This window comes from Salvelinus namaycush, chromosome 30, assembly GCF_016432855.1.
Source record: "Salvelinus namaycush isolate Seneca chromosome 30, SaNama_1.0, whole genome shotgun sequence".
NCBI classification, from domain to species: domain Eukaryota; kingdom Metazoa; phylum Chordata; class Actinopteri; order Salmoniformes; family Salmonidae; genus Salvelinus; species Salvelinus namaycush.
In genome coordinates this window covers 18662386-18683640 of record NC_052336.1, presented here as the reverse complement: position 1 = coordinate 18683640, position 21255 = coordinate 18662386, and the positions used below count along the sequence as shown (strand labels likewise).

General features: G+C 46.3%; 1 protein-coding gene across 1 annotated transcript in view; it reads left to right on the top strand.

Annotated features, from left to right (window-relative positions):
• Positions 1-21255, top strand: part of LOC120024835 (spondin-1-like) — a 159994-nt gene that overhangs the window by 31891 nt on the left and 106848 nt on the right. The window contains exons 3-6 of the mRNA XM_038969158.1: positions 5417-5550; positions 11639-11712; positions 12344-12466; positions 20797-20945. Coding sequence (XP_038825086.1) covers positions 5417-5550; positions 11639-11712; positions 12344-12466; positions 20797-20945 — 480 coding nt within the window. The remainder of the gene's footprint in view (positions 1-5416; positions 5551-11638; positions 11713-12343; positions 12467-20796; positions 20946-21255) is intronic.

Here is a 21255-nt window from a genome sequence, read left to right as displayed (position 1 = left end):
AACCCAGATCAAGCAGCGGGTTAACGGACAGCAACGACAGCAGCAGTGGGTCAAGGAGGATTGGACATGGGAAGAGATTCTGGACGGAGAAGGACCCTGGGCAGAGCCAGAGGAGTGTCGCCGTCCCAAGGCGGAGCTGGAGGCATCTAAAGCGGAGAGGCGACGATATGAGGAGGCAGCACGGAAGCAAGGCTGGAAGCCCGCAAGTACAACCCAAAAATTTCTTGGGGGGGGGCTAAAGGGTAGTGTGGCGAAGTCAGGTAGGAGACCTGCGCCAACTTCCCGGGCTTACCGTGGAGAGCGAGAGTACGGGCAGACACCGTGTTACGCAGTAGAGCGCATGGTGTCTCCTGTACGTGTTCATAGCCCGGTGCGGGTTATTCCACCTCCCCGTACTAGGCGGGCTAGAGTGAGCATTGAGCCAAGTGCCATGAAGCCGGCTCTACATATCTGGCCACCAGTACGTCTCCTTGGGCCGGCTTACATGGCACCAGCCTTACGCATGGTGTCCCCGGTTCGCCTACATAGCCCGGTGCGGGTTATTCCACCTCCCCGCACTGGTCAGGCGACGGGGAGCATACAACCAGGTAAGGTTGGGCAGGCTCAGTGCTCAAGGGAGCCAGTACGCCTACACGGTCCGGTATATCCGGCGCCACCTTCCCGCCCCAGCTCAGTACCACCAGTGCCTACACCACGCACCAGGCTTCCAGTGCGTCTCCAGAGCCCTGTTCCTCCTCCACGCACTCTCCCTGTGGTGCGTGTCTCCAGCCCAGTGCCTCCAGTTCCGGCACCACGCACCAAGCCTCATGTGCGTCCTCAGAGCCCTGTACGCACTGTTCCTTCTCCCCGCACTCGCCATGAGGTGCGTGACCTCAGCCCGGTACCACCAGTGCCGGTACCACGCACCAGGCCTATAGTGCGCATCGAGAGTCCAGTGTGCCCTGTTCTTGCTCCCCGCACTAGCCTTGAGGTGCGTGTCTCCAGTCCGGTACCACCAGTTCCGGCACCACGCACCAGGCCTACTGTGCGCCTCAGCAGGGCAGAGTCGGCTGTCTGCCCAACGCCGCCTGCACTGCTCGTCTGCCCAGCACCGTCTGAGCCATCCGTCTGCCCAGCACCGTCTGAGCCATCCGTCTGCCCAGCGCCGTCTGAGCCATCCGTCTGCCCAGCGCCGTCTGAGCCATCCGTCTGCCCAGCGCCGTCTGAGCCATCCGTCTGCCCAGAGCCGTCTGAGCTGCCTGCCTGCCCAGCGCCGTCTGAGCCATCCGTCTGCCCAGCGCCGTCTGAGCCATCCGTCTGCCCAGCGCCGTCTGAGCCATCCGTCTGCCCAGCGCCATCTGAGCCATCCGTCTGCCCAGCGCCATCTGAGCCATCCGTCTGCCCAGCGCCATCTGAGCCATCCGTCTGCCCAGCGCCATTAGTCATCCGTCTGCTACGAGGCATTAGAGCCGCCCGTCTGCCACGAGCCATTAGAGCCGTCCGTCAGTCAGGAGCCGCTAGAGCCGCCAGCCAGTCAGGAGCTGCCAGAGCCGCCAGCCAGTCAGGAGCTGCCAGAGCCGCCAGCCAGTCAGGAGCTGCCAGAGCCGCCAGCCAGTCAGGAGCTGCCAGAGCCGCCAGCCAGTCAGGAGCTGCCAGAGCCGCCAGCCAGTCAGGAGCTGCCAGAGCCGCCAGCCAGTCAGGAGCTGCCAGAGCCGCCAGCCAGTCAGGAGCTGCCAGAACCGCCAGCCAGTCAGGAGCTGCCAGAACCGCCAGCCAGTCAGGAGCTGCCAGAACCGCCAGCCAGTCAGGAGCTGCCAGAGCTGCCCTACAGTCATGAGCTGCCCTACAGTCATGAGCTGCCCTCCAGTCATGAGCTGCCCTCCAGTCATGAGCTGCCCTCCAGTCATGAGCTGCCCTCCAGTCATGAGCTGCCACCCAGTCCGGAGCTGCCACCCAGTCCGGAGCTGCCACCCAGTCCGGAGCTGCCACCCAGTCCGGAGCTGCCATTAGTACAGAGTTGTCTCTCTGTCCTAAGCTACCTCTCTGTCCGGAGCTACCTCTCTGTCCGGAGCTACCTCTCTGTCCGGAGCTACCTCTCTGTCCGGAGCTACCTCTCTGTCCTGAGCTACCTCTCTGTCCTGAGCTACCTCTCTGTCCTGAGCTACCTCTCTGTCCTGAGCTACCTCTCTGTCCTGAGCTACCTCTCTGTCCTGAGCTGTCTCCTCTATGTAGGAGGGGCCTTAGTGAAGGTTCCTGGACCATGGTCGGGGGCGAGGGTCGCCACTCAAAGGACGCTAAGGAGGGGGACAAAGACAGTGGTGGAGTGGTGTCCTCGTCCACCGCCGGAGCCGCCACCGCGGACAGATGCCCACCCAGACCCTCCCCTTGAGTTTTAGGGGTGCGCCCGGAGTTCGCACCTTGAGGGGGGGGTTCTGTCACGTTCCTGACCTGTTTTCTGTTGTTTTTGTATGTGTTTGACGGTCAGGGCGTGAGTTTGGGTGGGCAGTCTATGTTTTCTGTTTCTATGTTGGTTTAATGGGTTGCCTGGTATGGCTCTCAATTAGAGGCAGGTGGTTTTCATTTCCTCTAATTGAGAGTCATATTAAGGTAGGTGTTTTCACACTGTTTGTTTGTGGGTGGTTGTCTGTGTCAGTGTCTGTATGTTACGCCACACGGGACTGTTTCGGTATCGTTCGTTCGTTCGGTTTGTATGTAGTCTGTTTCCTGTTTATGCGTTCTTCGTGTTATATGTAAGTTCGTGTCCAGGTCTGTCTACATCGTTTTATTTGTTTTGTAGTTTATCAAGTATAGTTCGTTTTGTGTCTTGTTTAATAAATCATTATGTATTCACAACCCGCTGCATTTTGGTCGAATCACTACTCCTCCTTTTCGGTTGAAGAGGAGGAGGAATTACGTTACACCAAATTGGTGAAGTGAAGAAAAAATATTGTTTAAAAAAATTAAAAACAAATTAAAAACGGAAAAGTGGTGCGTGCATAAATATTCACACCCTTTGCTATGAAGCCCCTAAATAAGATCTGGTGCAACCAATTACCTTCAGAAATCACATAATTAGTTAAATAAAGTCCACCTGTGTGCAATGTAAGTGTCACGGCAGGTAGCCTAGTGGTTAGAGCGTTGGACTAGTAACCGAAAGGTTGCAAGATTAAATCCCCGAGCTGACAAGGTAAAAATCTGTTGTTCTGCCCCTTAACAAGGCAGTTAACCCACTGTTCCTTGGCCATCATTGTAAGTAAGAATTAGTTCTTAATTTACTTGCCTAGATAAAACATGATCTCAGTATATATAGGTCCCAGAGTCTGCAACACCACTAAGCAAGAGGCACCACCAAGCAAGTTGTAACGCTCGTCTTCCTCCTCTTCTGAGGAGGAGTAGTAGGAAGGATCGGAGGACCAATGCGCAGCGTGGTAAGTGTCCATATTTAAAAAAAGAAATAGAACACTGAAACAAAAAACAACAAAGTGAACGAACGAAAACGAAACAGTCCCGTATGGTAAAACACAGACACAGGAACAATCACCCACAACACACAATGACAAACGGGCTACCTAAATATGGCTCCCAATCAGAGACAATGACTGACACCTGCCTCTGATTGAGAACCATATTAGGCCAAACACATAGAAACAGAATAACATAGAAAAAGGAACATACACTACCCAACTAAATCACGCCTTGATCATAATAAAACAAAGACATAACAACAAAACTAAGGTCAGAACGTGACACGAGTGGCACCATGAAGACCAAGGAGCTCTACAAACAGGTCAGGGACAAAGTTGTGGAGAAGTATAGATCAGGGTTGGGTTACAAAAAAATCTGAAACTTTGAACATCCCACGGAGCAACATTAAATCTGTTATAAAAAAAATTGAAAGAATATGGCAACACAACAAACCTGCCAAGAGAGGGCCGCCCACCAAAACTCACGGACCAGGCAAGAAGGGCATTAATCAGAGAGGCAACAAAGAGACCAAAGATAACCCTGAAGGAGCTGCAAAGCTCCACAGCGGAGATTGGAGTATCTGTCCATAGGACCACTAAGCCATACACTCCACAGAGCTGGGCTTTACGGAAGAGTGGCCAGAAAAAAAGCCATTGCTTAAAGATAAAAATAAGCAAACATGTTTGGTGTTCGCCAAAAGGCATGTGGGAGACTCCCCAAACATATGGAAGAAGGTACTCTGGTCAGATGAGACTAAAATTGAGCTTTTTGGCCATCAAGGAAAATGCTTTATCTGGCGCAAACCCAACACCTCTCATCACCCCAAGAACACCATCCACACAGGGAAGCAAGGTGGTGGCAGCATCATGCTGTGGGGATGTTTTTCATCGGTGGGGACTGGGAAACTGGTCAGATATGAATAAATTATGGATGCAACTAAATATAGGAAAATTCTTAAAGAAAACCTGTTTCAGTCTTCCAGAGATTTGAGACTGGGACGGAGGTTCACCTTCCAGCAGGACAATGACCCTAAGCATACTGCTAAAGCAACAGTCAAGTGGTTTAAGGGGAAACATTTAAATGTCTTGGAATGGCCTAATCAAAGCCCAAACCTCAATCCAATTGAGAATCTGTGGTATGACTTAATTATTGCTGTACACCAGCAGAACCCATCCAACTTGAAGGACCTGGAGCAGTTTTGCCTTGAAGAACGGGCAAAACTCCTAGTGGCTAGATGTGCCAAGCTTATAGAGACATACCCCAAGAGACTTCCAGTTGTAATTGCTGCAAAAGGTGGCTCTAAAAAGTATTGACTTTGGGGGGGGTCAAGTTATGCACGCTCAAGTTTTCAGTTTTTTTGTCTTATTTCTTGTAGGTTTCACAATAAAAAATATTTTGCATCTTCAAAGTGGTAGGCATGTTGTGTAAATCCAATGATACAGCCCCCCTATGAATCCATTTAAATTCCAGGATGTAAGACAACAAAATAAGAAAAATGGCAAGGCGGGTGAATACTTTCGCAAGCCACTGTATCCACTGAGTCATAGTGTAGAATGACACAAGGAGCTTAAAATTGATCAAATTCATTTATAGCATTCATTTAATTGAAAATAATTTGTGAAATGCAAAATGTACTGTTACTTTGCAATGAACAGATGTTGCTAATGAATTAGATAATGTCTAATTGAAGCGTTCTATTTAGGCCTGGTAATGAAAGCTAATGGCAGTTAAATGAAGTTGCACTTGAACTCACATTGAGAGAGGGAATCATATGACAATAGTAAATACATAGTAATAAAATATATGGTATAATACAGAGAGAACATAAGGTACCATGCAATTACTATTACATTACCTTTCCTCATTTGCTTGTCCTTATTTAAATCAAATCCATGCTGTGTGTGTGTGTGTGTGTCTTTGTCTCTCTATCCGTCTGTGTGTGTGTGTGTGTCTGTTTTTATGTGTTATACAGATCATCGATGAAGAGGACACCCAGTTCATGATCAACTGTCCCCCGGCAGTGACAGAGAGTACCCCTCGGAGACGCACCAGGATCCAGGTGTTCTGGACAGCACCCCCCAGCTCCTCTGGTTGTGTCACCCTCAAGTAGGTACATGTACTTGGGGCTCTCTGAAGAACCCTAAAGTAAGGATCTATATGACTTGTCCCCATGTTCCACCCCTCTCCCGAAGTGTGCACTTGTCCTGCATACTCCCCATTATGGATGCAACAACAGTGGAAACTCCCTCCAGCCAATGCTTACATCAATCCAATGTGCAAGTGCACACTTTGGGAGAAGTGTGGAGAATCGGGATGCAGCCATATGTGATCACCACCCGTGGTACTGGAGAGCTACGGTGTTTAGAGGCTTTTATTCCAGACCAATGGTAATATTATCTGATTCAACTAATCAATGTTTTGATGGCTTGGTGATTAGTTTATCCAGGTGTGTTAGTGCTGGGCTGGAACAAGACATTCACAACCTTTAGCTTGTGTATAGGACCAGAGTTGGTGACCATACTATGACACAAATCCAGTGTAGCTGTGACAGTGTGTGGGTGATCGTATACTGTGAATAAGGAGCTGTATGTGGACCCCTCAGGCATGTTTACATACAGTATCGTACTCACATGTGTCCTATTACTGTACATGGAAAGTTATTACTGTACTCCTCCACTCCAAACCCAACCTAAGGTTTCCCTCAGAATATATTATCAATGTTTCTTCCAGAATGTATGTTGCATAAAGAATTCATAATAACAAGATTGGCTGCAATGGCTTGGGTTGATGTTAATTGATTCATTTGACGTGTCGTGTGCCTCCAGGGCTTGTTTAGGTGCAGTATGTGTTAATTACCTGTACCAAACATAGATCACAGTACACTCCCATGCATTGAGGCAGGATATTGTTTGAGGGTAGGGCTGAGAGAGAGAGCGAGTGTTTGTGTGTGTGTGTGTGTGTGTGTGTGTGTGTGTGTGTGTGTGTGTGTGTGTGTGTGTGTGAGAGAGAGAGGGTGTGTGTGAGAGAGAGAGATGGTGTGTGTGTGAGAGAGAGAGTGCATAATCTAGAGAAAGAGAGAGAAAAGGAGGAGGAGGAGAGAGGGCACAGACGTCAATTCAGCATCTATTCCACGTTGGTTCAGCGTAATTTCATTGAATTAGACGTGGAAACGACATTGATTCAACCAGTGTGTACCCAGTGGGGGGAGAAGAGAGAGAAGAGAGAGAGGAACAGAAACATAGGGGTGGTGCCCTACATGGCATGCTAATCTCTGCATTATTAAAGAGTTCAGTTGGCCTGTCACTTTCTCTCCTGCCCCGTTTAAATCTCTCACCGTGCCGTCGTTACGTGTGTAGGGGCGTAAAAAAAAAGGCTTGCATTTCTTATTAATGCACGTTATTATGTGCCTGTCAGAGTGAGTGATGAGATGTCCTTGCCTTCGTCTCTGTCTCTGAACTCCCCCTTTCTTTGGCTTTCTTCCTCCCTCCCTCTCTCTACTCTCACTCACTCTTCTCTCTCCTGTCGGTTTCTCTCGCTACTACACACCCTTTTCATTCCTTCCCCTCTCTCTCTCCTTTTCCGCTTCACTCTTTGTGCCTTTCTCAACCAGGGCACAGTTCTGTTGTTCCCACAGCACACTAACCAGGCAGGCAGGCATCTTCTCCTACTTTACCTCTCAGCTATCTTGTATCTATTGGAAGAAAGGAGGTGAGACAGAGAGTGGGGGACAGAGGTAGAGAAAGAGAAAGAGGTAGAGAGAACAGATGAATGGATAGAATGGAAAGAGAGTGGCAGCATGTGAGATGAGGAGAGAGTGAGATATAGTCACTTGTGGAGGTTAGGGAGTGGGGATGTGATACTAAGGTACGTCCAGTGGGGAAGCTTGTTTTTCACTGTAGAGTGATGACACCATGCGAGGACAGGTTCATAGTTGAGTGTTTTTGTGTTTTTTGGAAACTGGAAAGTTGAATTACTGGGTGATCACACTTATTAAAGTTTTGTCAGTTAAGTGGGGCAGGTGTACCCCTAAACATCATACTGATTGATTATTATTGAGAAGCTGTTGTATATCTCTAGCTAGAGCCCAAGCAGCAACAGCCTCTTTTCTCTCTCTTCCTAAACAAATGCAAACACATATTGGTCATCTACACACAGCATACACATTCCTGCACACACACACACACACACACACACACACACACACACACACACACACACACACACACACACACACACACACACACACACACACACACACACAGTCGTTTACGGGTTTCCCGATATTGTGACTTTACTAGCTTAAATAACAAATGGACGGAGAGGGAAATATGGTTAATGCCAACAGGCGTTTTTATGTTACACTGCACGGGGTAATGGGGAGCTGCACAAAACAACCAACCTAGCCTGAACTAGCTAGCCATAAATCACAATCCAGCAGGAGGGATCTCCCCAGAGATATAATCACGAGAGAAAGAAAATGGGTCTCTCCCCATTAGATATTTCCCCACAAACCTACATGCTGCTCGCCCCTCTTCTATTACCATGACAACCCCATATACAGTGAACGTGACTGGTGCTGCCAGCCTGGGGGAGTGTCTGCCCACCTTTTCCCAGCTACAATAGTATTTTTTTCATCAGAGAATGGGGGATTTCATTATTGATACGAGTTTTTAATTTCAACGCTCTCAGCATGCCTGTCTGCCTACCTGTCAAATAACCTGGTTAACTCAGACACCTCTGGCAATAACTATTATGGAAAAACAGACTGTGCATGTGTCTGGTGCCTGTGTGTGTGTTTGTGTGTCTTTACATGTACGTGTGCGTTTGTGTGAGTGTGCGAGTGTGTGTAATACAGCATAATGCAACATGTGTAGATGTGTACTGTGTGTGTATTACTGTGTATAGTGTCATCATCGCTCAGTGTGTCTGTGTGGAAAGTGATCAGTTCAGAGCATGGTCAGAGTTTTTGAGAGCTCCTCTAGTCCTGTGGCTAGAGAGGCTGTGGTGTGACGGCCTCTCCTCCCTGATGGTTAGCTGTAATTGAGGAGTAGCTGCTGTCTCCTGGTGGCTGGAAACAGTGATCTGGCTCATCATGATTATGGGGGTCAAAAAGGGACAGACGTTTGTCTGATTTCTGGACCACTCTCCCTGTAGAATCTTTATATTTTTGTTCATTTATACATTTTTCAGGTTCACCTGACATAAAGTGTAGTACAGTTTTGACAGTCAGAACATGATAGTGTCAAAACCTATTTGAAATCTCTAGGAATTGAATGACATGAACACAATGGCAGGTAGATTAAAAAGCCTTCCCAGAGAGAATGGCAGTCTAACTGTGCAGTTATTACATGTGAGATGAGTAGGAATGGTTCAATGAAACTGGTACAGTATGTGCCTTCCCAAAGGAACAAACTGTAAACAAATAGCTATGTTTATTTATCCCTCTCTGACCTGGGCACACACACACACATGCACACACACACAAACACGTGCGCACACACGCATGACCACGCATGCACACACACACACACACACCCTCCTACCCACCCCACATACCGGAGCGCTTTGAGGCGATAACCATCGGCGGTGTGGAGCCAGGAAAGTGAGTCTGGCTTTAATAGCATCTCATTGATAGAATTTAAATTGGATGTTAAATAAGCATTACTGTGCCTGATTGCCTGGCCGGCCCCAGAAAGTGGGCAGCTAGTGAGGCAGTTTGTGAGCGGCTCGCTCAGGGAGAGATATCTGAAATTGGGGTGAGATTGAATTAAGGTGTGAACAATTAGAGATATGCTGGCGGTGTGTTTAGGAGCGCCTGGGGTGGGGTACCCCTGTCACCTCTGTACTTCTAGGTACACCCATCAGACAGGTTTCTTCATGTCCTACTACTATCCCCTTCCAAACCCATTCCTTGTTTTCGGATGGGATCTGTTGTGTTCTTCTTATTTCCCTCTCTCTCTCTCTCTCTCCTCTTTCCTCTCTGTCTGTCTGTCTCTGTCTCGCTGTGTGCCTTGGAGAGTAAAAATGCTAAAAAAAACAAACGCAAGAGAGAGGGTGAGAAAAAGAGAGATGAAGAAAGAGTTATGTTATGTTAATAGGGGCATATAGCTGTCACTCCGTCACTGTAGAGATACCGTCCCTTCTCTGGCCGGCCTGCCTGACACAGCCTCCTCTGCCACTGGTCCAGCCCTTAGATCATCAAACATAATCCCCTGATAGCCTGCTCTGGAGACAGGCAGGATAAACAGACAGGAGGTTTATTTATAATAAAATCAAAAAATGTACTTTTTACCCCTTTTTCATGGTATCTAATTGGTAGTTACGGTCTTGTCCCATACGGTCTTGTCCCGTACGGACTCGGGAGAGGCAAAGGTCGAGAGCCATGTGTCCTCCGAAACACGGACGTGCCAAGCCGCACTGCTTCTTGACACACTGCTTGCTCAACCCGGAAGCCAGCCGCACCAATGTGTCAGAGGAAACACTGTACAACTAGCGTGCATGCTCCTGGCCCACCACAAGGAGTCACTAGAGCACTAAGCGACAAGGACATCCCGTCCGGCCAAACTCTCCCATAACCTGGATGACGCTGGGCCAATTGTGCGCCGCCTCATGGGTCTCCCGGTCGTGGCCGGCTGCAAAACAGCCCGTGATTGAACCCGGGTCTGTAGTGACGCCTCTAGCACTGCGATGCAGTGTCTTAGACCGCTGCGCCACTCGCAAGTCCCTAACGGTAGGAGGTTTGCTTTGGGAATAGGTTGGAGTCCCATCAGAATTGAGAGATAATGTATTGTTCCAAAGCAGCTCATCTGAAGTGTGTCCTTCAAGAATAAGGTGAAATTATGTGTCTTCTTTGTCCTTGTCTTGTATCTCTCTTTCTTTGTGCCGTTTCTCCTCCTCACTACCACGGCTTCCTGAGATGAGCATATAGTACATCTCTCTGTCTTTATACCTTTCCTCATCTACGTCTACGTCTCCTCTCGCTCTACTCCCTCGCTCTTCTCCCTCCCTCTTTCTCTTGCTCTTTCTTTATTTTTGTGACTGTGAGAGAGCACAGTGACAGCGGTGGGCTTGGCCTAGCTCGGACTCCTGCTCCATAAACAGTCCAGCTGGACAGGAACCACCTGGACCAGACCCAGAACCCAGACAGTCCAGAGCCTAGAACCTACACCCTGCTGCTACCCTCTGCCCACTATCACCATGGAAACCTGCAGCCTGTTGTGGGAGGCCAAGTCTGATGTAATGCACAGCACCTAAATGGAGTTTGTTTGTGACAGCTTTTGGGCCCTGAAAGTAATTTGTTTGCGATCGTTTCTGGCCCACACACCCTTCTGGCCCTTGAATGGGTTTGTTTGTGTCTGATTTGCATGTCAAGGCCCCACTAAGACCTGTGTCCACCCAGCACTCAGTGGCTCTGTCCCCAGACAGCTCTATCAGAACAGTCTCTCTGCCAGGACCAGGAGCAGAACTTTAGTTCTGGGAAACTTAACTTTTGGCCTGTCACTCAGTCTTATCTCTGACACACTGTAGTTCCTCTTGCCTGAGTGTGTGTGTGTGCTCGTTCACTCTTGATCGTTTCTCAAAAGCGAAGCTTACTTTCTGACTTTTTTCTCTCCTTTTTCTCTTTCTCTCTAGGTTTTCAATCTCTTTTCCAACCGCATCTCTCTCCTGCTAAATACAAGTCTTTATGTTAATAAATACTTTCTGTAAGAGCTAGCAAATCCCTCCGGTCTGAGAGTGCCTGTGATTCAGCACCCCTGTGTGCTCTAGTAGCTGATCTCAGACCTGTCCGCAATCACATTCAAAAGTTGATAACACAGAACCTGCTCTAGTAGCCGATCTCAGACCTGCTGGGAGACCTGTCTGGAAGCACAAGAACACTCATCTTGAGTTCAACATTACTCCAAATGCCCACCGGTTACTCCCTGTGCTAAAAGTACTGTATGAGTATTTAACTCTTCTCTTCTTTCTCATCTCCTGCTTCTTTCCTCCCTTATTCCACCTGATCTCCTGCCTTGTACTTCTCTCATCCTTTGTCTTTTCTCCTCTGTCCATTCCCTATCTCTTTCAACCCTCATCTCCACTTTACCCTCATCTTTTCACTTTTCATCTGCTTTCTCTTTCTAACCTTTCATCTCCTTTCTCTTAACCTGAAACTTCCTCTTCACTTCCTCCCCTCCTCCTTATTTCTCTGCAGGGCCAGCATTGTCCAGAAGAGGATCATCTACTTCCAGGATGAAGGCTCTCTCACCAAGAGGATGTGTGAGAAAGGTATGTCCTCCATTACCGAGACGTAGTAAAGGGCGCTACATGTCTTCCACTCCTCCTCTCTCTCCCTTACTATATCTCAGTATCTCCTGTCTTACTCTCTCTCCCTTACTATATCTCAGTATCTCCTGTCTTACTCTCTCTCCCTTACTATATCTCAGTATCTCCTGTCTTACTCTCTCTCCCTTACTATATCTCAGTATCTCCTGTCTTACTCTCTCTCCCTTACTATATCTCAGTATCTCCTGTCTTACTCTCTCTCCCTTACTATATCTCAGTATCTCCTGTCTTACTCTCTCTCCCTTACTATATCTCAGTATCTCCTGTCTTACTCTCTCTTCCCTTACTGGGTCAGGATCTTCACGCTTGTGCTGTATCTCCCAAGCTGTGCGTGACATTGGATAGAGAATTTACAGAGACTGATCAAAAGAACAGCTTTACACCTCCCTCCCTCCTTCCCTCACCCCTACCCCTCCCTCACTCCCTCCCTTCCGCACCCTTCTCTCCCTACCTCCTTCTCTCCCTCACCCTTACCCCCTCCTCCCTCCTACCCTCCTCCCGCCCGCCCTCCCTCACCCCTACACCACCTCCTCCCACCCTCTCCTCCATTAACCTCTCTTCTCTCCCTTCTCAGAGTCGTTGTATTGGGAGACCACAGAGAAGCCTCTGCTGGATTGCTGTGCCTGTGGAACAGCCAAGTACAGAGTCACCTTCTATGGCAACTGGTCAGAGAAGGTGCACCCAAAAGACTACCCTCGTAAGTACCCCATACCTTCCAAATGACCCAGGCACATACCCCATTTAATCCCTGAAAGACAACTTTAGTTAGTGCCCCATTTCACCCCAGGGCTACACTAGTTGGTGCCTCCATTGCGTCAAAAATACCCCTTTACTCATAAAATTGCAATACTGTTCAATTACCTAGCATCACAGTCTACCGAGGATACTACAACCTCCATGGTCACCCCAGGATACTCTCTCCCCAGGGTGCTGTGCCCCTGTCTCATTCCTCCCCCAGCTTGGCCCTGGGCTTCGATCTGTGGTGCTGAACTGTATAACCTTGAGCCTGACTCCTCGGCAGGCAGGCAGGGTGTGAATGGAGATGGGGATACTGGGCTCTTCCTTCCTTCTAAGACACTCCTCTCTCTCACAGCCCAGATCAATATAATGATTATCATGGAGTCCCACAGTAAGATAAACCTGCAGATCGAGTGACACCCTAATTTATTGGCTTAGGAGAGACAGGAGTGTATGTGTTTGAGAATGTGTGTGTATGTATCTTTCTGTTTGTATGTCTTTCTGTTTGTGTGGATGTCTGTCTATGTTACATTGTGTGTGTATGTGTGTATGTGTGTGTGTGTGTGTGTGTGCTGTTTATGCATGCGTTTCCACTCTGTGTCTTAGGAAACCCATAATTGGTTTTGTGGTTTCATAATTGAGTTCTCCTCACCACCACAAAGTCATAGCCAAGGTAACCATCCCTGGTTGTCATACATACAGCAGATCACCATCTACAACTTCCTCCCCAAGCATCATTTGTATCTGGTAGAGACCATTTGTTAATGTGCCTGTGTTTTTATATAACAACTGTCAATCAAACACAGATAGAAACATTGCTAAAAGAGGTTTTAGCAACAGTTTTCACACGCTATCCACGGTCATGATGGTCTGTGAGTGTCTGCTTCTTCATTGCTAGCAGCAGGAGTGAGAGAGAAAGAGGGAGAGAGAGAAGAAGATACAGCACAATGTCACGTCAGGCTGATATTTTTACAAGGCGTCCATTTGTCCTTCAAACAGAAGAGAGGCACACGTGAAGGGCCGATGCCATATATTCTGATGTTGAAGGTTACTCTAAAACAGGCTAGCAGGTTTTTTATTCTCCTCGCTCCCTCCATCGTCACATGCACAGCTTTTATTTCCCTCTCTGTGTGATTATAGTTAAACAATAAGGTCCGAGGAGGTGTGGTATATACGGCTAATATACCACGGCTAAGGGCTGTTCTTAAGCACGACACAACGTGGAGTGCCTGGACACTGCTCTTAGCCGTGGTATATTGGCCATATATCACAACCCCCTGAGGTGCCTTATTGTTATTATAAACTGGTTACCAACGTAATTAGAGCAGTAAAAATTTAAAAAAAATCATACTCATGGTATACAGTCTAATATAGCATGGCTGTCAGACAATCAGCATTCAGGGCTCGAACCACCCAGTTTATAATAAGTAATACACCACTGAGAAGCTTTTCAACCATTATCTGTGGAGAGCGGAGATAGCCAGCAGGTTTCCTGGTTACCTGAACCCATTCAGACACTCAGGAGAGAGACAGGTAGAGAGAGCCCAGCCAAGATAGCCATGACTGGTACTCAGGTGGCTAAGTGTACCAGAGAATTGCCCTGTTGTTTCGATGGATTTGATGTTACATCCAGGGATTCCAGGGTGTCATTTCATGTCTACTGTGGATATGGGTTCTCAAAAGCATTTCTACCAGACTCACACAAAGCTGAAATATGAGCAATATAGCAATCACGTTGCTGTTAGGACAGAACACAGACTAGACCAGAAATTCAGCACGGCTCTTATTAGACTGAGAGAAAGAGAAATAGAAATAAAGGAGTTTTTTAGAGAATATGAAAATAGGCTGTGGAACATCAGAGTATATGATCGAGATTGGATACAGTTCTGATGGATATAGAGGGAATAACCTTAGTGAGTTTGTGGTGACCACTTCCCCTATTTGTGTGTGTGTGTGTGCATGTGTGTGTGCGTGTGCTTGTGTGTGTGTGTCTGTGTACACCCCATCACGCCAGAGGAGTGTTATAAATTGCAAAAGGAAATGAGACAGAAGGATTTGAGTTGCCAGATAGAGAGCCTCCCTTTTCTGAACAAAGACTTTCCGATAATATGTGTGAGTTGCTCTTGATGAGGAGAGGAGGGAGGGATGAGGAGGAGAGGAAGTGGGATATGAGTTTATTTTGTAGCAATAAAGAAGATAATTATCCACTCGGAGGTCTTTGACCTTGGGAAGTGAAGAGAGGACAATATATTGCATCAGCAGACCGAAGTTTGACTTTATCTTTGGAAACTCAGTATGCTATTTCAAGTTTTTAATGTCACTTGAACAAGTACAGTGAAAGGCCTTCCTTGCAAGCTCTAAACTCAACAACGTAGTAATCAATAACAATTTAATACTAAAAATAACATAAGGTAGAAAAAGACACACAGAAAATAAAAATAATAAGAAGAAAAACACAAGAAAGTAAGTAAGCATACTATATACAGGTTCAGTCAGTTCCAGTACCATATTTACAATGTGCAGGGATACTGGAGTGATAGAGGTAGATATGTATAGGGGTAAGGTGACTGAGTATCATGATATATGTGTAACGTCTGCTTCCAACTCACACTCTCAAACACGTAGATCCCCTGAACGCAGCTCACTTTCCAGCCCACTTTCCAGCTCACACTCTCAAACACATAGATCCCCTGAACGCAGCTCACTTTCCAGCCCACTTTCCAGCTCACACTCTCAGACACATAGATTCCCTGAACGCAGCTCACTCTCCAGATCGCAATCACTTGAATTCTGATCACCTGTTCACACACCTGTATGTCATTATCACACACTATTTAGTTCAGTTCTTTGCACCCCATCATTGTGAGGTATTGTTTGATTTGTGACACTTCTATTGGGAGTGCTGGTTTTCCCATAATGTAATCCTCCCGTGTATGATAGTTTTGGCCTGCCTCACTAAGGACGCCTTTTGCCTATTCCCTGCCTGTACTTTAGCCTATCGGATTTCCTGTTATCAACCTATTGCTTGATCTCCCGAATGACGTTACTAGCCTTTTCCCTGCCTGTACTGTTGTCTTTTGGACCCCCTATGTATGACCTTCTGCCTGTCCCTGGACCCAGCTACCTGCCTCCTCCTGTGGTCCTTTACAATTAAACACCTGCTGCACCCTGCGCTTGAAACCAGCTCTCTGTCTCCCATCGTGTTCATTACAATATGATAAACAGAATAGTAGCGGTGTATATTATGATTGTATGTGAGTGGGTGTGTGTGGAGTCAGTATAAATGTTTGTGCATATTATGTGTGTGTGAGCAAATTATAAAGTGAGTGTTTGTGTGTGTGTGTTGGAGTGTCAGTGTGTGTGAGTGTGTAGGGAGGGCACTGTGAGTATGCACAGAGACTGTGCAAAAATAAGGGTCAACTCAGAGAGTCTGTGTACCAATTTAGTTCGCTATTTAGCAGTCTTATGGTTTGGGGATAGATGCTGTTCAGGAGCCTGTTGGTGTCAGACTTGATGCACCGGTACCGCTTGCCGTGCGGAAGCAGAAAGAACAGTTTATGGCTTGACTGGTTAGGAGTCTTTAACAACTTTTCTGGCCTTCCTTTCACACCGAGGTCCTGGATGGCAGGGAGCTCGGCCCCAATGATGTACTGGTCTGTCCGCACCACCCTCTGTTCGGCCATGCGCTCAAGGACGGTGCTATTGCCATACCAAGCAGCCATACCAAGCAGTGATGTAGTCAGTCAAGATGCTCTCAATGGTACATCTGTAGAACTTTTGGAGGATTAGAGGGCACATGCCAAACATGTTCAACCTCCTGAGGTGTGTGTGGACCTTTTTAAGTCCTTAGTGATTTGGACACCAAGGAACTTGAAGCTCTCAATCCCCCCGGATGTGATGTTTGCCTACCTTCACCACCTCAGGTCAGCCCATCAGGAAGTCCAGGATCCACTTGCAGAGGGAGGTGTTCAGTCCCAGGGTCCTAAGTTTGGTGACGAACTTGGAAGGGACAATAGTGTTGAACGCTGAGCTGTAGTCAATGAACAGCATTCGCGCATAGGTATACCTCTTATCTAGGCAGTGTGGATTGCAATTGAGATTGCGTTGTCTATGGGTCTGTTGGGGCAGTATGCAAATTGAAGTGCGTCTAGGGTGTCTGGGATGATGGAGTTGATGTGTGCCATAACCGGGCACTCAAAGCACCTCATGATTACAGATGTGAGTGCTACAGTGTGGTATTCATTGTGGCATGAAGTCTCAGAGTTCTTAGGTACAGGGATGATGGTAGTCATCTTAAAACATGTGGATTACAGACTGGGACAAGGAGAGGTTGAACATTACCATGAATATGCTTTCCAGCTGTTCTTTGCATGCTCTTAGAACATGCCATGGAATACCGTCAGGCTCCGCAGCCTTGCGGGTGTTGAGCTGATTAAAGACCTTTCTCACTTCAGCCTCAGAGAGCAATGGTGGCGGCACTCACACCTGGCACAATGTTGTTATTGACGAAGCATGCATAAAATGCATGGAGTTTGTCTGGTAGAGAGGCATTGTTTGGCAGATCACAGTTGGGTCTTCCGTTGTAATCCGTATTTGACTGTAGCCCCTGCCACATGTGGCGGGAATCGGAGCCTGTGTAATATTATTCCACCATATTCCTATATTGTCCTTTTACTTGTTTGATTACTCTGCGGAGGTCATAGCGGGATTTCACATATTTGTTCCAGTCCTCAGCCGTAGCGTCTGGGTTGTCTGCGATGTTAATTTATTTTAATTTAACTAGGTAAGTCAGTTAACTTCTTATGGCTGCAGGGGCAGTATTGAGTGGCTTGGATTAAAGGTGCACAGAGGTGCCCAGAGTAAACGGCCTGCTCCTCAGTCATAGTTGCTAAAATATGCATAATACTATTCGTATTGGATAGAAAACACTCTGAAGTTTCTAAAACTGTTTGAATTATGTCTGTGAATATAACAGAACTCATAATGGCAGGCAAAAACCTGAGAAAAAATCCAAACAGGGAGTGGAAATTCTGAGGCTGGTGGATTTTCAACCAAGCTCCCATTGAAATCCCAGCGAGATATGGATGAGTTTTCACTTCCTACGGCTTCCACTAGATGTCAACAGTCTGTAGAACTTTGTCTGATGACTCTACTGTGAAGGGGGGCCGGATGAGAGGAGAATTAGTCACCACTGCCATGAGGTGACCATGCTTTGACCATGCGCGTTCACATAAGAGGGAGCTCCGTTCCATCGCTCATCTGAAGTCAATGTAATTCTTCAGTTGGAACGTTATTCAAGATTTATGTTAACAACATTCTAAAGATTGATTCAATACATCGTTTGACATGTTTCTACTGACTGTTACGGATATTTTGGACATTTCGTCACGTTTTAGTGAACGTGCTTTGTGACTTTGGAATTGTTTACCAAACGTGCTAACCAAAGTAGCTAATTGGACATAAATAACGGACATTATCGAACAAATCAAGCATTTATTGTGGACCTGGGATTCCTGGGAGTGCATTCCGATGAAGATCATCAAAGGTAAGGGAATATTTATCATGTAATTTCTGGTTTCTGTTGACTCCAACATGGCGGCTAATTTGACTATATTTCTCAGCGCCGTCTCAGATTATTGCATGGATTGCTTTTTCCGTAAAGTTTTTTTGAAATCTGACACAACGGTTGCATTAAGGAGAGGTATATCTATAATTCCATGTGTACAACTTATATTATCATCTACATTTATGATGAGTATTTCTGTTGAATAGATGTGGCTATGCACTATCACTGGATGTTTTTGGAACTAGTGAACGTAACACGCCAATGTAAACTCAGATTTTTTTATATAAATATGAACTTTATCAAACAAAACATACATGTATTGTGTAACATTAAGTCCTATGAGTGTCATCTGATGAAGATCATCAAAGGTTAGTGATTCATTTTATCTCTATTTGTGCTTTTTGTGACTGCTATCTTTGGCTGGAAAAATGGCTGTGCTTATTCTGTGGCTTGGTGGTGACCTAACATAATCGTTTGTGCTCCGTTCCCTGAAAAGCATATTTGAAATCGGAAACTTTGGTGGGATTAACAACAAGATTACCTTTAAAATGGTATAAGACACATGTACTGTATGTCTGAGGAATTTTAATTATGAGATTTCTGTTGTTTTGAATTTGGCGCCCTGCACTTTCACTGGCTGTTGTCATATCATTCCGTTACCGGGATTGCAGCCATAAGAAGTTAACTTCATGAACAAATTCTTATTTACAATGACGGCCTACCCCGGCCAAACCCTAACCCGGACAACGCTGTGCCAATTGTGCGCCGCCCTATGGGACTCCCAATCATTGCCGGTTGTGATACAGCCTGGAATCGAACCAGGGCCCGTAGTGACGCCTCTAGCACTGAGATGCAGTGTCTTAGAACGCTGCACCACTGGGGAGCGATACGTCTGTGTGTGGTAGCCCTGACCTCTAGTTTAGCGCCAACCTCGGTGTTAATCCAGGGATTTTGATTGGAGAAGCATCGAACCTTCACAGTGGGGACGATGTCACAGATTAATTTCCTAATGAAGCTGGTGACGGACGTGGTTAGCTCGTTGATTTTATCGGCGGAGTCTCAAAACATATTCCAATCAGCGCTGTAGCATAGTATCTGATTCTGGTGACCATTTCTCAACGGGTACTTCGTGTTTGAGCTTCTGTGTAATATTATTCCACCATATTCTATTCCTATATTGTTATTTTTCTTGTTTGATTACTCTGCGGAGGTAATAGCGGGATTTCTCATATTTGTTCCAGTCCTCAGCCATAGCCTCAGGGTTGTCTGCGATGTTCATTTATTTTAATTTAACTAGGTAAGTCAGTTTTACGGAGTCATGATCTCATTTGCAGAATGGCGGATGAGACAGGGCCTTGTATGCCTGCTTGTGGGTAGAATAACAGTGGTCTAGGGCTTTTCGCCCCTAGTGGCGCGAAGGAAATTCGTTGATGGAAGTTGGGCATCATGTGTCTTAATGGCACGGAATTAAAACCGCCGTTAATCAGAAAAGCAGCCTCCGGATATAAGTTTTCCTACTTGTTTATAGCCTTGTACAGATCGTTATTGTGTCTCTCTGAACATTGCAATAGACGGTACGGACCAATTGCAACCATCGAAAGCCACCAGATTATCGCCAGCTGATCTCTCGTTAAACCATCAATACACACTAAAGTCACGCGCACAACTGATCTCTCGTTAAACCATCAATACACACTAAAGTCACCCGCACAACTGATCTCTCATTAAACCATCAATACACACTAAAGTCACCCGCACAACTGATCTCTCGTTAAACCATCAATACACACTAAAGTCACCCGCACAACTGATCTCAATTGCAACCAACATTGACCAGCGATTTACCGCTCCCTAACGTAGATGTCAAGGTTATCAGACTATTTCACCCTCTGGTTGGTATTATCATCAGAACAACATAGTCCTACTTTATGAGCAGACTAAGGGCGATTTATCTATTTGACAATAATTCTCTACATCTGAAATAAAATATTTCCTTGTTTACCACTGCAAATCTACTGTCTACTGTTTACCGACATGTTGTATGAATGGAAAACTAATGTTGATGGTCTAGCCTACTATTCTTATACTCAAGTATTTTTTTATATTCATCAGCCTTACGGTTTTCCGATGCTACTGGTCAATATTTCATTGGGGGCAGGAGTAGAGAATCTAGACCAGCTGTCTGGTATCATAATCCCTTGACACGGTAACGAGAGATCAACTGATCTGATGGTTTATCTTTGTGGGGTTTTCATTGCAATCAAGCTTAGTTTAACACGCAGGTGCATGTAATCTCCCATTCGTTAGTAGTGTTGAAAAAAATATCCAGTGGTAACCTGCAGGAGCGTGTTAAGTTCTACCTGTTCATTGCAATCTAGCGTAAATGTCTACAGAGAGAGTTAGGTACTGAGCCTCAAGTCAAAAAATCTGTAAAATAATACTGTAATTACTGTGTCACGATCTGATATGTACATTACTTCTATATGAATCATTATCTGTCATTTTCAAAGTGAATAAGAAACAGAACATTTCGTAACCTTACATTAATCTTATCCTTTTCACTTTTTATACACATACCATTACCTTTTACCTATATATATTATGCCTTGCGGAATGGGAATAGGTGCAAACCTTTCACTGGCACAAATGTTTGGCCAGCCTGCCTCCTGGATTGTAAGAGATGATGATAATTCTGGTGTTGTTTTGTTTCTTAACCTCACCAGGGCGTGCTAACCACTGGTCGGCCATCATCGGAGCGTCCCACTCTAAGAACTACGTGCTGTGGGAGTATGGTGGCTACGCCAGCGAGGGCATCCAGAAGGTGGCCGAGCTGGGATCACCTGTCTCCATGGAGGAAGAGATCAGGCAGAAGGTAAGACTTGGCATGGCCTTATGCACGTACACTTGCTATTGATATTGCAGCACATTTTAGGGTCCAACGATTGACAAGCCAACACCTTATCTGTTACGCCAAGAGATCTGCATCCCTTTCTGATGTTCTGGGTGTTGGGTTAAGGTCGCTACAATATGTCACTTTTTATCTGACCAAGATGATCGGATCACTCTCCGATTATGCTTCACTGCGTCCTCAAATGAAGTCCAGATTAGCATTGTATTCTGAGTGGGGAAGCAATGTTGTTCAAATGTGGTTGAAAGCTTGAGAATCCATTATAAACATGTTG